The sequence below is a fragment of the Eptesicus fuscus genome, chromosome 13 (assembly GCF_027574615.1).
Source record: "Eptesicus fuscus isolate TK198812 chromosome 13, DD_ASM_mEF_20220401, whole genome shotgun sequence".
In the NCBI taxonomy this organism is placed as follows: domain Eukaryota; kingdom Metazoa; phylum Chordata; class Mammalia; order Chiroptera; family Vespertilionidae; genus Eptesicus; species Eptesicus fuscus.
Window position 1 is genome coordinate 49,272,273 of NC_072485.1, and position 16,652 is coordinate 49,288,924.

At 37.1% G+C, this 16,652-nt stretch overlaps 1 protein-coding gene across 5 annotated transcripts in view; it reads left to right on the plus strand.

The window, feature by feature from the left end:
• Positions 1–16,652, plus strand: part of USP47 (ubiquitin specific peptidase 47) — a 104,708-nt gene that overhangs the window by 30,522 nt on the left and 57,534 nt on the right. For 3 of the 5 annotated variants that reach the window (XM_028159850.2, XM_054724756.1, XM_008151027.3), the window contains 4 exons: positions 2,203–2,406; positions 5,769–5,882; positions 7,353–7,491; positions 15,474–15,570. In XM_028159850.2, coding sequence (XP_028015651.2) covers positions 2,203–2,406; positions 5,769–5,882; positions 7,353–7,491; positions 15,474–15,570 — 554 coding nt within the window. Of the gene's footprint in view, positions 1–2,202; positions 2,407–5,768; positions 5,883–6,976; positions 7,052–7,352; positions 7,492–15,473; positions 15,571–16,652 lie in introns of those variants that run through there. The other 2 variants (XM_008151028.3, XM_054724757.1) reach the window with 2 other exon arrangements.

Here is a 16,652-nt window from a genome sequence, read left to right on the forward strand (position 1 = left end):
TCTGGCCACCATATATTTTATACCTCGAAAACTTGAACCTACTTCTGAATTATACTATTGAAACTGTAAAAGTGGACCTTTATAGTTGAAATTTAGTTGCTCACTCTTTTATTGTAAATCAGTTTTTTAAAAGGTCCACTTTGTGGTTCTCAGTTTTGGATTGAAATGTGTAAAATAATTCATTACATGTTCAATACGAAACCTTAAATTTATAAGTAAAGCTTTTTTTCCTTTCTGAGAAGTATATTAGTAATGCTTTTTTTGTTTTTTATTTATAGAAATGTATTGTTCTTTTCCCTTTAAAATGGGTTATTATTGGTAATTATTTTAATGTGTCTGAAATATAGTGTTAGCCAATCTGTTTTAAACATTGTACTTATTTTATAACAACTTATTTTTGTTCTGAAATAATTGGATTAAACTTAACTTCAGTGATCTTTTGCAAACCCAAAATTATATATGGCAGAAACAAATTATAATTGTATCATCCCATCAAACAAAGCAAACAAACCTGTGGCTCTTCTCTCTTTGATACTAGCCAATGATAATAATAGTTCTTATATAAAAACTAGAGGCCCGGTGCACTGATTCGTGCACCGGTGGCGTCCCTCAGCCTGGCCTGTGCCTTCTCGCAATCTGACATCCCCCGAGGGATGTAGTAGTGTGCGAAGCAGCAGGCGGCCAGGGAGGAGCCCGAGCCCGGACTGGGCGCCTTGCTGCTCCTGCTCATCCCTGGCCCTGCTGTGCCTGCTGCCGCGGAGGCAGGAGAGGCTCGTGCTGCTGCAGCTGTGCTCGCCAGCGGTGAACCCTGCGTCTGGCGCCCATCGGTCAGCTGAGTGGCGCTCCTGCTGTGGGAGTGCACTGACCACCAGTGGGAAGCTCCTGTGTTGAGTGTCTGCCTCCTGGTGGTTAGTGCGTGTCATAGCGACCAGTTGACTGGTTGTTCGGTCGTATGGTTGCTTAGGCTTTTATATATATAAATGGATAATATAGAAGTAACAAGAGGTTATATTGTAAAAAGGAAGGAAAGAAATAAGTTCTTATATACAGTACCAGTTTGTACAGTTCATAATTCTGAAAAGCCTGTCATGGGGATAGTGAGAGGTCCTCCAGTTAAATGACTGCTGCATTTGACTTTGATGGAAAGCACAATATTTACATAATCAAATTTTCATATTAAAATACTATTCTGGATTGAAAGAAGATGACACTGGAAAAGTTAAATTTCTCAGGAAGCTATTGCCATCATCTCAGTGTAAGATTCTGATTGCAGGCAGAAATAACGAGAAGGAATAAAAATTTGGTGATCATGTGAGGTGAAGAGGAGGAAGGAGACAAGAAAAATGTTCAGCTCTTTGGTTTCACCAGCTCAGTGAAGGTGCCATTCATTGAGTTGGGCATTATAGGAGAAGGAGAGAAAGAACTTCTTCCACAAGTATCCAGTGTAGCCTATTACCCTGTGGAAAGTGGTAAAGAAAATCAGTGTCCTTCAATAGCTTGAGGGGGACATAGCTTCTTTGAGAAAATGTCCTTTAAATTCTGTCTTGATAATCCTGAAAAATGAGAAAGGAGAATTCGTGACCCTAACTTTCTTCTACACTGGTAATTTAAAAAAATGTTTTTCTTGCTTTTTTAAACTTCTCCCTCTGCTGGCTGATTTGTTTGGATAATCTTGTCAGCTCCCAATACATTGATAATGGACTCTTTGGACATCTGGTCTATGGATACAGTATTATAAAGGTCTGAAGGCCTGGTTGCCTATGTCCCTTAGTTATGGATTTTGCAATCTTAAACAATCCTCACTGCATTTCTACATAGTTCCCCTTTCTGTTTCTTCAGGAGACTTAGACATGTTTGATTTGACTAGCAAGGTAATGACACATTTTTAAAGAACAGATTTTTATTTTCAATTGAAAACTTCTTAAGTATACTGTCTTCATAGTTTGTGGACCACTGATTTATATCCTTAAGAGGTAAAAGCAAATACAAGAATGACTGTTTATTTTTAAATATTCCCCAGTTTTTCCAAAGCAAACGAATATGGTGCTTTATATGTTTGACATATCCATTAGATTGTTTCAGACATAAAATAGTCATACTAGCACAAAAAAATAATATTTGTGGAATTTTTTTAAACATTTAATCATAGAAAAATTAGGCTATAAAGATAAATAATATTTGTGTGTGCTTTTTAAATTTCAGATAGAAAATGCTGCTGAAGAACCTAGAGTCTTATGTATAATACAAGATATTACTAATTCAAAGACAGTGAATGAACGGATCACTTTAAATTTGCCAGCTTCTACTCCACTCAGAAAGCTCTTTGAAGATGTAGCCAACAAAGTAGGCTACATAAATGGAACCTTTGATTTGGTGTGGGGAAATGGAATCAATACTGCTGATATGGTAAAACCCTAGACTTAAAGCATTTTTTTTAAGTGGCTAATAATATTATCATAATTATTATTATTGTGATAAGTGACTATATTTAATCCTGGAGCCCTTTTTAATATAAGCAAGCTGTAATATTAAGAGCCCATGTGCCACTCAATAATTGTATCCCTCTTCATACCTTTGCCTTCATTCTGGATTCAGTATTTGCTTATCCTAAAGTTAGCACCATCAATTTTTTTATTCATGTAAGATGACTATCATGTTGTGTCAACTACAGAACACTTTTAATATTTACTGAATGAATGATGTTCCTTTTGTATTTTTTAATGAAAAACATGATATAAAATTATGTGTATTTTATAATCTAATTTTTGGAAAAGAAGAAAAGAGTGTATATAGAAAAAGAAATGACTGAAAGGCTATACACACCAATGTTAACAGAGATTATGTACCAGATAGAGTGATAGGCCCCTTATCAGGAAGTTTGGTGGTAACATGATTTCTACTTCAAGGTTCTCACAGTCCAGTTGTAAAGACAGATGTATCAACAATTAATTACACTAACATGTTTTAAATACTATGTTATAAATTTGCCATGAGTACAAAGAGGAGGCATTGATCAGTTTTGCGTGGGAGAGCGGTAAATGAGGCTATTGAGTTGGCTCTAACTGCACCATTAGAATAGTATTCTAAATAATCTTTTTTGTTTCCTATCTCTCAGTCCAAATTCACTCTGCATACTACTTTGAGAATTATCTTTAGTCATTTTAAATTCTAGCACTCGTGTCACCTTTCAGTTCAGAAATCTTCAGTGACTGTTCACTGTCTGCCATTAAAAATCAGACTCCCTAGGTTAGCATTCAAGACAAGCTACAGTTGGTCCTTTAAGTCTTTGTAATCTTAACTCCCAGATAATGGACTAATTTATTTTCTTAACAGAATTTTCCATGTCCATATTTTTGTTTATATTACCTCTTTCTGTCCTATGCTATTGCTACTCTTAAGTTTTCTAGGAAATACCTATAATGGCAAATGAAATTAAATGTGTCTCCTGTTGGTATTTGGAGGTCATAGTTTTGATTGGCTCCATAGAAGAATACAAGGTATTTGATGTTGCCTTTAAAATTCATGATATTTTACTTTCTATTTTGTAATATATTTATTTTTTAAAATATGGATCTAATATTTTAATTAGTCAGCTTTGTCTTCTGAAATTGGTAGTCCCACAAAGTATACAAAGAGAAACAATATTTAATCTGAAACTTGGAATACTCCATTATATCACCATGTAACTGCTAGCGTTGCCTCTTTTTTCAGTTTCAAGCAGTGATGGGGAACCTTTTTCTGCCAAGGGCCATTTGGATATTTATAACATCATTCTAGGGCCAAACAAAATTATCAACTTAAAAATTAGCCTGCTGTATTTGATCCAACAGTTAATGCCTAATGCCTTGACGGGGCCAGACCAAATGATTTCTCTCGCCTATAAGGCCCTTGAGCTGGATGTTCCCCATTACTGGTTTAAAGGATAGTCTATACTGTCATATATGCCTACCCAAGCCCTGTTTGTATTTCACATTTAAGAAGCCTTACTTGATGTTTCCTCATGCAACTTTAAAAGTAATATCTTTCTCTTTTTCCTCCTATTCCATATTTTCTTTTGCTGTGCCACTTATTAGTCTCTTCTTATTGTATGTGTTATTCATTTGTGTCCTTCCATTTGGTAGAATGTATTTTGATGGCTAGGATCTCATAGTATTAATTTTGTATTCTCTATAAATATTCCCTTAGGTACTCAAAAAGTGCTTATTAAGTTAACATCTACATAGCTTCAAATACCTCTGAGTCAGGATTACTATTTCTTTTTCTTCAGCTATGGCCGTTCTTAAATACTCAATTTATATATTTTTATTTGCCTACTCTACATTTCTACAAGTAAACTTTCACCTGCTTACTGCACAATGCTGAATGTATGCTTCTCTGAAAACCTAGCCTATTTAGCTACTCACCACTTTGTACACATAGACACATTTATTGAGGTAAAACCCCTATATATTCGAGCTATATCATCTGATCTTTTATTCCCTGCCAGGGTATGTAAGGGACCCAAAGATACCTTTCCTCTTTCTATGTGGCTTCTCTTAGCTTCAGGTTTTCTATCTCCTATTTTTCTCAAGGATTTCTAGAGCCAAAGATAAGAAATAGATTATATAGATTATATAGTTTATTTTATTTCCTTAACATTTATTTTGCACTTACTAGGTACCTAGCATTGTTCTAACACTAGGCTCTATACAAATATAATCTTACAACCATTTTAAAAGGTAGGTGGTGTTACAGCCTCATATTATAGTTGAGGCATTTGAGTGTTGGGAAAGTGAACTAACTTTAACTTGCCCAAAGTCACATAAATATCAAGTGGAAAAATCACTTAAGTTATTTATTTTGTCCTTAACATACCTATACTTTTATAAAATGTTACTTTCCTAAGAAACAAAGGCTTTTCCATAAAATAAGTCCTTCTAAGGAGACATTTCCATGTCTTTAAAACATTAAAAAACATTTCTTACTATAACAAAAATGTTTTAAAACCAAAGAATAGAGTATTCATTTCATCATACATTTTTCTCAGCAATGGACTGGAGTGTGTGTGGGTGAGTAGGGCTTGGAGCATGTTGAGCTCCATCTCTCATTCACTATCTAGAGTGTATTAACAATGACAGCTAGGATTGAAATTGCCCTAACAGATAAAAGAGTTAGGTGTTTAATTTTCAAAGGAGTGGTTACTTTCATCCTGGGATCCTCTGGATCCTGGCAGTGGGCTTAAAATAGGTATCATTTACTAAGAGAGGATTTTCCTTAAAGGGACTATCTAAAAGTGCCCATTTTGTTATACTACATAATTATGGGTTGTTTAGTGTGTTGCTTATCTGAGAAGTCTCAATAATTCAAATATAAAAACATGATTTTAGTTTTTTAGTTATATAAAATTGTCTTTAGTTAATTTTCATGAAAATTCATTAAATACTATATTGCATCCATTTTAGAGAACATAAAGTACAAATGTTTTTAATTCTTTGTGTAGTGCTTTACATTAGTTCTTAACTTTTTCTCTTTTCAGTTTTTTAGACGTTGGGGAGTGGGAGCATATGGGATACCTGTTAGTATATGCACTGTTACTGGGGTTGGCCATTCTAATACATGAGTAAATGAGTTAATTCCAAGTGTAGATTAGTAGAATTCACCAGAACCTTTAAAAAAATTATTTGAGCCAAGTAATTGAAGATATGTGTCCATTTGCATATTACTTGTTTTATTTTATTATTGTAATTAATGTTTTTCATAATCTGAGATATTTTACTTTATGTTCATAGGCTCCACTAGATCATACCAGTGACAAGTCTCTTCTTGATGCTAATTTTGAGCCAGGAAAGAAGAATTTTCTACATTTGACAGATAAAGATGGTGAACAGCCTCAAATAATGCTGGTAAACTATTTTAGAAAGCCCTTTATTCATAATTTTTGTGCACTGTCACCTACTGCTTGGGAAGCAATTTTCCAAAAGAATGAGGAGAGATCTGTTTTATAATTTATGTATAATAAATTACTTTTCTATTTTATGTTGGTTTGTTATAAGTGTATATGTTCACATGGTTACACTGAACATCCATAGCACTGTTGTTTGTCTATTTAGTCTGTTGCCATGCGGGGAACATAGGTTTCCATCTTTAAGACCACCAGGACATCAGGGACGGGTAGGTCTAGGATAAGTTAAAATGCTACAAAGATTTCCTACTGTATTTCAGTGGCCTTTCCTCTGGTTAAGCATTCGCTTGATTGCTGTAAATCTTTGACAGTTTTTCCTCAGGTTTGTTGGTATTTTGGAGATGGGACAGACCCTCAGAATACTCTACTTTGTTATTTTTGCTCCCATTCCTCATTGCCTTTGGGGGAATGACTAGTTTGTAAATTATTTTATATATTTCTATTCTTTTAGTGTTTACTCCAATTCATATTTTGATAAGATTTTCTGTCTGATCTAATAGCCTTAGAGACAATCTATCACAGTAACTTAATTTGAGGAGAAAACCTGGTGTGATTTAACCTTGCTATTTTATGGACTAAAGAAAGGAAGGCTTCAAGAGTTTATGGACTTTTCCAGAAACCTTCTCTTTAGTAAAACTTTCTTTAGGAAAAGTTCTATTTGATGCTTTTCATTTAGAAGTCTATTATGAATTAGAATGCCTCTCTAGACAGTAGGTAATAATTAAACATAGGGCAGCCATACTGAAGCAATATCAGAATGTGCTCTCTGATATGCTTTAATGTCATTATTTATTTTTATGACATCGTGAGAAATTTTGATTAGTCCAACATTGAAATCAACTAAAAAATTTAGGAACCTCTGGATTCACAATTTGAGAATTCATGTTTTAAAATGCATAGTAATTACTCTTCAACTTTGTCTTGTTTGTGCTGATTTTATATTCTTTAATCCTTTTTGACATTTTTCTCATTAATGGGAGATTTCTTGTTGGAGACAGTAGAAACTTCATTTCACTCAACACTTACTGAATATCCTCTACCTGTGAGGTCTACTTGGCAAGGATGTTGTAAAAATTAATGATCGACTCTGTCATCAAGGAGTGCACAACGGTACTTCTGCTTTATTAGTACCAAAAATATCTCCGCTTTCTCATGTAATTGAAAGAGAATTAAAATTGGGAAAGTAAGAACTTTGGGAGGAGACATGAGCAACTCTCCAAAGTGTTTTCTAAAAAGCATCTTTCAAACCTCCCTACAGGAAAGTTGAGGATATACACTCCTTTAAATGTCTTGGTGGTAAAAATAATAGTAAGGCCTCATCTTTTCCTTTGCCTCAGCAATTAGTACGTCTTTTCTTCATTGTTTTAGCCACTTCTGCCATTTGGTAAATACTGAATATGCTGTATTTTAGGAGGATTCCAGTGCTGGGGATGACAGTGCACATGACAGATTTATAGGTCCACTTCCAAGAGAAGGTTCTGTGGGCTCGACCAGTGATTATGTCAGCCAAAGCTACTCCTATTCATCCATTTTGAATAAATCAGAAACTGGTAAGATTCATTGTTGTATTTTCGTGAAATATAGGTCATTTCAAGAGCAGTCTCAAGCCTAATCCCCTCATTTTATGGATTAGAAAACCAAGATCCAGAGTAAGATCAGTAGTTAACAGAAGCAAAATTAGAACAAGAGTATAGTTTCCCTATTCCTCAACCCATTGTTGTTTTTACTGTTTTGTTATTGCTGCTATTTAGTAATAAAGTAAAAAATACTGAGTTTGTATTTTGAAGGAAGATTTATTTTTGGTAAGTTTGTGTTCAAATTTAATTTTAAATTTTTGATGTTGACTTCCTCTGTAAAGGAATGTCTCTGCTATCTTTTGGGCTGGAATAGACTACAGGGGATACATCCATTTTGAAGCAGATAAACCAGACTTATTTTATTAGACCTACTAGAGGCCCCGTGCACGAATTCAGGGCCAGCCCCGCCCCTGATCCGGGGGTTGGGGGGGGAAAACAGCCAGGGGTAAGCCCGGCCTGGGGGAGGGGCCACGGGCGGTTGGCGGATCAACCCCACCCCCTCGCCGAACTCCTGGTCGAGGGGACAATTTGCATATTAGCCTTTTATGATATAAGATTATGTCATCTTTCAGTTTAACCTAATAATATATTTGACATTGATCATGTAATTTTAAAATCTGCTCCCTTTTTCCCAAACATGATTAAACCTAGATTTTTAACTTTTTAAAATTTATTGACTATGAAATTGCTGTTTTTATACAAAGGCTATTCCTTTATATATAATTGGTTAATTGCCTAAAAATGTAATTTAAATACTTTTGCATATAGCATCTTACAATAAATTTTTGCTGTAAATAATATTATTCATATTAAAAGAAATGGAAACGGGGGTACAGAAAAGCCTTTGATTTTGCAGCTAGTTAATGCTAGGTATGGCTTTTGAACCTTTAGTCTTAGAACATCAAAACAGAAATGATTTTAAGTATTACATACAAATATTTGGTATAAAAAGAAAACTTTAGAGTTACATTGCACATTTTGTTTGAATGTGATTGTAACCTTCCATTTACTGTATTTTGTAGTTAAGATGTATATTAATTTCCTCAGAGCTAACTATTTGTGTAGGCTAAATGGTATATTTGTTCTGGAATTTGCAGCAAAAGCTGGACTTAGGACCATTTATAGCAGTAGGACTTTTTGCAGCAAACTACCAAGAATAAAAGGGAATGCAAAATTATCTTGTATTTCAGACAATAGGAGACAATAAAGCTGTTTATCTTTATACTGTCTACTAGAGGCCTGGTGCACAAAATTCGTGGACTCGGGAGGACCCCTCAGCCCGGCCTGCGCCCTCCCCCAGTCTGGGAGCTGTCAGTCGGACATCCTTAGCGCTGCCGTGGAGGCGGGAGAGGCTCCTACCACCGCCACTGCACTCACCAGCCGTGAGCCCGGCTTCTGGCTGAGCGGCGCTCCCCCTGTGGGAATGCACTGACCACCAGGGGGCAGCTCCTGCATTGAGTGTCTGTCCCCTGGTGGTCAGTGCACGTCATAGTGATCAGTTGTTCTGCCATTCGGTAGATTTGCATATTAGCCTTTTATTATATAGAATAATAGTGATTCTTAAATTTTTGTTTCTTTTTTTGTAAATTTTATTTTATTGTTTAAAGTATTACAGATAGTAGTACATATGTCTCCTTTTTTTCCCCATTGACCTTCCCCCAGCCTCCCCTACCCCCTGGCACATACCCTCACCTCAGCCCCCCAGTGTCTTGCATCCATTGGTTATGCTTATATGCATGCATACAAGTCCTTCGGTTGATTTCTTACCTTCTCCCCCCCAACCCTCCCAGCCTTCCTGCTATAATTTGACATTCTGTTCGATGCTTCTCTGCCTCTGTATCTATCCTTTTTTTTCCATCAGGTTATAATGTTCTTTATTATCCATAAATGAGTGATATCATGTGGTATTTTTCTTTCACTGACTGGCTTATTTCATTTAGCATAATGCTAATCATTTGTGGATGGGATATTTGTTAAAAATGTATGTTTCAAAGCAATGCTGATTTAGCTGCTCTGGAGCAGGCTGGATAAATTGCATTTTGTTTTAAATAAGCACCCTATATTATTCTGAAATAGTTGGAATACCGAGAAAATTCCAGATTTAATGAATCAGGATTCTTAAAATATTTGCTTTGTATTCTGACAACCAGTTCAGCCTTTATGCTACAAGTATTTATAAAACTCCTACTTTGTGCTGTATACTATACTAGAGGCCGGGTGCACGAATTCGTGCACCAGTGGGGTCACTTGGCCTGGCCTGCGGGATCAGGCCAAAACTGGCTCTTTGACATCCCCCGAGGGGTCCCAGATTGCGAGAGGGCTCAGGCCAGGCTGAGGGACCCCACCTGTGCATGATCGGGCCCAGGAGGGACGAGGGAGGCTGGCCAACCGGGGAGAGACCACGGGAGGGCTCCAAGGTGTGTCTGGCCCCTCTTGCTCAGTTCCGATTGGCCGGACCCCAGCAGCAAGCTAACCTACCAGTTGGAGTGTTTGCCCCCTGGTGGTCAGTGCATGTCATAGCAACTGGTCGACTGTCACCTGGTGATCAGTGCACGTCATAGTGAGCATTTGAGCGACCTTAGCATATCATTAGCATATTATGCTTTGATTGGTTGAACAGATGACTGGACATTTAGCATATTAGGCTTTTATTATATAGGACTAGAGGCCTGGTACACGGAATTCGTGCACGGAGGGGGGTTTTCCCTCAGCCCAGCCTGTACTCTCTCCAATATGGGACCCCTCGAGGGATGTCCGTCTGCCCGTTTAGGCCGGATCCCAGTGGGATCGGGCCTAAACGGGCAGTCGGACATCCCTCTCACAATCCAGGACTGCTGGCTCCCAACTGCTTGCCTGCCTGCCTTCCTGATTGCCCCTAACCGCTTCTGCCTGCCAGCCTGATCACCCCCTAACCACTCCACTGCCAGCCTGTTTGCCCCCAACTTCCCTCCTCTGCTGGCCTGGTCACCCCTAACTTCCCTCTCCTGCAGGGTTGATCACCTCCAACTGCCCTCCCTTGCAGGCCTGGTCCCTCTCAACTGCCCTCCCTTGCAGGCCTGGTCCTTCTCAACTGCCCTCCCTTGCAGGCCAGGTGCCTCCCAACTGCCCTCTCCTGCTGGCCATCTTGTGGTGGCCATCTTGTGTCCACATGGGGGCAGGATCTTTGACCACATGGGGGCAGCTATATTGTGTGTTGCAGTGATGATCAGTCTGCATATTACTCTTTTATTAGATAGGATAGAGGCCTGGTATAGGGGTGGGGGCTAGCTGGTTTGCCCTGAAGGGTGTCCCTGATCAGGGTGGGGTTCCCTTGGGGCATGGGGTGGCCTGAGCGAGAGGCCTGTGGTGGTTTGCAGGCCGGCCACACCTCCTGGCAACCCAAGCGGAGGCCCTGGTATCTGGAATTTATTTTCCTTCTACAATTGAAACTTTGTAGCCTGGAGCGGAGCCAAGCCTGGGGCTCCCTCCAAGGCTGGCAGCCATTTCTGTTGGGGTTATAATTGAAACTTTGTAGCTTAAGCGGGTGGGCCCGGCCAGGGTGTGTGGAAAGCTTTGCTTCCCCTGTTGTTGGCGGCAACCCTGGCCTGCTTTCTCAAGCTCTGTTCTGTCACCATTTCTGTTTGAATTTGTTTACCCTCTATAATTGAAACTTTGTAGCTTGAGTTGAGGCTTAGGCCTGGCAAGGGCAGGCGGAAAGCTTGGCTCCTCTGTTACCTAGGAAACCTTGCTTTCTGTGGCTGTAGCCATCTTGGTTTGGGTTAATTTGCATACTCTCTCAGATTGGATGGTGGGTGTGGCTTGTGGGTGTGTCAGAGGTATGGTCAATTTGCATATTTGTCTATTATTAAGTAGGATGGCTTTTTGATGCCCCTAAATTCTTAGCCTTTTGCACTCGTATGTCGAGTGTGACTCGACACGGTTAGCATCGGTAGCAGGAATCGAGAAAAAGCAAGCGAGTGCAAAGGGTTAAAGACTAAAACACTTTAAAAATGTTTTCTCTATGATTATACAAATGTAATACAGATTCATTTTCACACTGTAAATGAAAAAAAGTGAAAATCATCAACAGTACTCCTAGCAGAAACTACTTTTAGTGATTTGCTTATTTTTATCTTTCCTCTATATATATACACTAGTGGCCTGGTGCATGAAATTCATGCACTCAGAGGGGTGGATCTCCTAACCTGGCCTGTGCCCTGTCACAGTGCGAGAGCCCTGTGCATGTATATATACATGCTTTTAAGAAAATAGGGTAATCATGATATGAGCAAATTTTTAAAATATATTTTTAACATAATACTTTATGGGACCATTTTTTAATGCTATTAATAGTATTTTAATATCGGTTGAAAATTAAAATGGCTGAAAATTAGTATTTTAGTATATGGCTTAGAGATTTAAACTGTTACTGGTTTTATAATGAAAATTCTTGCACATAAGTTTTTATTTTCATTGCTGATTATTTCCTTAGGGTAAGTTCCCAGAACTGGAATTACTAAGTTTAAATTTATTTTAAGACATTTTACAGGCCTTTGATATATATTGCCATGTAATCATAGTCTTTATTCCCAATTACTGTTCCTCATACACATCTGCTCCTATACTTTTTCCCATCTGTACATTTTTCTCCAGTATTCTGGGGTAGTGCCTTTCCGAATTGAAATGGTCTATAAGCATCCCGAGGAGTTGTGTTTCAAAACTTATTTTGATCACTAGACACGTGTATAAAAGCTGTAGTATATATAGACAATGGAATATTACTTGGCCATAAAAAGAATGAAATCTTACTATTTGTGACAGCATAGATGGATCTAGAGTGTATTATGGTAAGTGAAATAAGCAGTCAGAAAAGAAAAAATACACATAATTTTACTTATATGGTGAATCTCAAGAGCAAAATAAATGAGCAAACAAAATAGAAACATGCCCATATATAAAAAGAACAGACTGATGGTTCTCAGAGAGGGAGGAATTGGGGGGCTGAGTGAAAAAAGGTGAAGAAATTAAGAAGTACATATTGGTAGTTACAAAGTAATCATGGGGATGCAAACTACAGCATAGGGAATACAGTCAGTAATGTTGTAATAACTATATATAGTGCCAAGTGGGTACTGGAAATATCAGGGGGCACACTTTGTGAAGATGATTCTCTAATCACTATGCATACAGCTGAAACTAATACAAAATAATTTTAAATGTAAACTAATTGAAAAATAACATTTAAATAAAAACAACTTATTTTGTTGAATTTGCATTTTCCTTAAGAAATTATTGTAAATCGTGGCACCATGTGTAAAATGTTTTCATTGGATAATGCTCTCATGATTTCAACTCAGACTCTAGGAACACATTCCTCTATAATGCAGTGGGCTTGGGATCTTAACATATTCTTTCCTGTCTTCTTTGCCTATCAACTCTTCTTTGGTAGCTAGCCACTGTAAATAGAAAATGATTGGGGGATGGGAAGGTATGAATTCTGAGGAATGAAGAGTGGATTGAAGGCTGAGATGGCCCCATAGGTGATTAGAAATTATGTGACTGGTTATTTTTCATTATTTAAATGCATATCTGTCCTTGGCCAGTTTCTTGTATAATTCTTTCATCTACTCCAGGAGTTTACCTGTTTGATTTCTACTTTATTACCTATTGGTTCTGTTCAGGATTTCTTTCCACATGTGTCCTCTAAAAAATTGCATATGTTCTTACATTCTTTCCCCTTACTGGCTTATACTTAACAATATTTATTCACAACTATTTCAAGTAGAAGACCCACTTGATGATAGTTGTCATTTGAAGTTTGTTGATTTAGACGATGCATAATGAGAAAATATTTACATTAATTCAGGAGCACTTTTAACTTGTTTCACTAAAATCTTCATATCTTAAAAAAATAGTAGTACATTTATGTGAGACATTGTTCATTCTGTTTAAATGGTGTTAAATCAAGTACAAACAACCATAGGTTTTTATATTATTTTATTGCTAATGGCAAACAATGAGTGATGGCAAAAGTGAATTGCTATTTCTCCCTCCTTCCTTTAAACCCCCTTTCCTACGCCCCCTCCCTTTTTTTAAGCCCAGGGAAGGGAAACAAAATCAAAATAAATGATACATGATTGGTCTGCAGGTACACAAAGGACAATTTTTAAAGGGGTAGGTAAAGTGGTTATCCTTGACTGTTGAGGAATTGGGCAAAGGAGATTGAGAAGGGAAAAATCCCAGGCAGCCATAGCTGAGAAGAAAGTGCAGAATAACCTGATCTCCTGGCCAGAGTACTTTGTGGGGAAGAGTCTGTTTACATGAACTAAGAATGAAATAATGTTTATTATTATTAACAATCAGGCTAGATATACAGATTTGAGTTACTTGTATGTCATATGCACTTCTCCTTTATGTGCACCTACTGCTTACAGATTTGACCACTGCCCTTATGGTCTAATAAGGAAGAAATAGAAGTAAATAGGTAATTACAGAATAGTGAGATAAAGTCTCTGATATAGATTAAGGACAAGATGTTATATAAACAACTCAGAGAGAGAGGAGAGAGAGAGAGAGAGAAACATCATGTCAGAGAAACACATTGACTGATTCCCACCTGAATGTGCCCCAAATGGGTCCATGGATTGAACCTACAACTTAGGTACATGCCCTTGACCAGGAATCGAACCCCTTGGTCTTCAGGCTGACACTTTATCCACTGAGCAAACCAGCCAGGCTGAGCCTACCATTCCTTAAGATTTTTTTTATAATTGTTAGAAAATTGAAAAGGTAATTTGAAAAGCTTTAATGAACACCTTCAGCATCTTTTGAGAAAGGATTTAAGTTTCTTTGAGACAACAAGTCATTCAGTATTAATTTGTAGTAAATAAATGTAATTATTAAGCAAGGTGTTTTCCACATTTTGCTCAAATAATGAGGTATAACTAAAATGATGAGACAAATTTTTGTTGTTGCTGCTTATGTGTATCAGATAATCAATGGCTTGTAGTCTACTTCAAAAGAGGAGTTACAAAAATGTTCTCAATAGTGGTGGCCATATCTACTCTATAATAATAAAAGCATAATATGCTAATTAGACCGGACATCCTTCTGAACCACTTTCCAGACAAAGTTGGGGCTGAGAGGGAAGCCCGGGTCCCAGGTGCCTGAGGGAAGCCAGTGCCTGCAGCCCGGGGAAGGAAGGCCTACTTTTGACGAATTTCGTGCATTGGGCCTCTAGTTAGATATATAAAGCTAAATACTTTTATTTTTTTGAAGAGTACTTGTGAATATTTAATGAATTCCTGTGGCTTCAAGCTACCAGGACACAATCCTCCCCAGCTCAAATGTTAAGTTCATATAAGTTTCTCCTTTTCTCTTTGCCTCTTCTCCCTCCCTCCGATCTTTCCTACTTCCATCTCTTACTTCTCTTCTTACTCTTTGCATAGCAATGCTGATGTATAAAATCTCATACTTTATGGGCATGTTAAAATAAAGGAAGCCATTCTGAGTTTTATATAATGAGTTTATCTCATATGTTATTAATTCCTGGTAGAAATTGGGTTATAGGGCCTGATGACAGAGATAACTGGTTCAGTTCAGTCTTCCTACATTGGGTGTGTGTGATAAAGTGAATATGTGTGTACTTTTCCATTTTAAACCACAACTTTTAGATTTGGGGAACAATGATTATTTTTATGTCAGTTAAACACTATATTAAACATATTTCTCTTAAAATGTTATTAAATGCTACATAATATCTATGTATATCTCTGGACATATAAAAAATATCTTGACTTTCTGAGAAGCAAGGTTTACATAGTACACATATTTCTTAGGTGGTATTGAAAGAATGGAAATAATTTCCAATTAAGTAACCTTAACCTCTCCAAGTTTACTGTGCATTAAATTCTTACTAAGTTTATTTTTGTAAATATAAATGCTTATTCATGTATATTTGTGTTTTCTTTTTAAAGGTTATGTGGGATTAGTAAACCAGGCAATGACTTGCTATTTGAATAGCCTTTTGCAAACACTTTTTATGACTCCTGAATTTAGGAATGCCTTATATAAGTAAGTATTTAAAAAATTCTATAACTAAAACTGATTAAAAATTAAAATATAATTTTTAATGAATAAAATCAAATTTATCTTCTTACAGTTACTTGTAAAGTTTGGGGCATTTCTCACTTCCTAAAACACACCAGAATAATATATAAGAAAAGCATTGTATGAGAGATTGGCATATGAAAAACTTGTGAGGAGTGAGAATCAGAAGTTCATAGACAGCAAAGGATACAATTGATCAGATTTACATTTGGGATAAATTATTGTTTATAAGCTTCCCTTCTTTATAACTTTAACACCTTTATGAAGAAATATGTCATCTTTTTTTGAGATAATCTTAATATGTAAACCACTTCTTCTTCCCCTCACTTCTCAATTTAAGAAGCAAAGTTGTAGTTTTAAACTTGTAAACTTTGTTTCTAATTAATATATAAAGCAACTGTTCTGTGTTTTCTGTTTGTGTGTGTGTTGTGTTTTTTTTTTAATATATTTTATTGATTTTTACAGAGAGGAAGGGAGGGGGGTAGAGAGTTAGAAACATCAATGAGAGAGAAATATGGATCAGCTGCCTCCTGCACACCCCCTACTGGGGATGTGCCCGCAACCAAGGTACATGCCCTTGGCCGGAATTGAACCTGGGACGCTTCAGTCCACAGGCCGCCGATGCTCTATCCACTGAGCCAAACCGGTTAGGGCTGTGTGTGTGTGTTTTTAAAAGACTGTATATACATCAGATATTTTAAAATGCTTTATGAAGTCCATATGTAAGTAAACCCTAAAGCAGGGGTCCTCAAACTTTTTAAACGGGGCCAGTTCACTGTTCCTCAGACCGTTGGAGGGCCGGACTATAGTTTAAAAATAACTATGAACAAATTCCTATGCACACTGCACATATCTTATTTTGAAGTAAAAAAGCAAAACGGCAAAAACACCCGCATGTGGCCCGCGGGCGTAGTTTGAGGACGCCTGCCCTAAAATCACGCATTTATTTTTATGAATGCCTATGACAATACATTTAATACATCCTCACCTCATATGTTTTCTTTCATTTATACATTTATTTTTTTAAAGACATTTTAAAATACAAA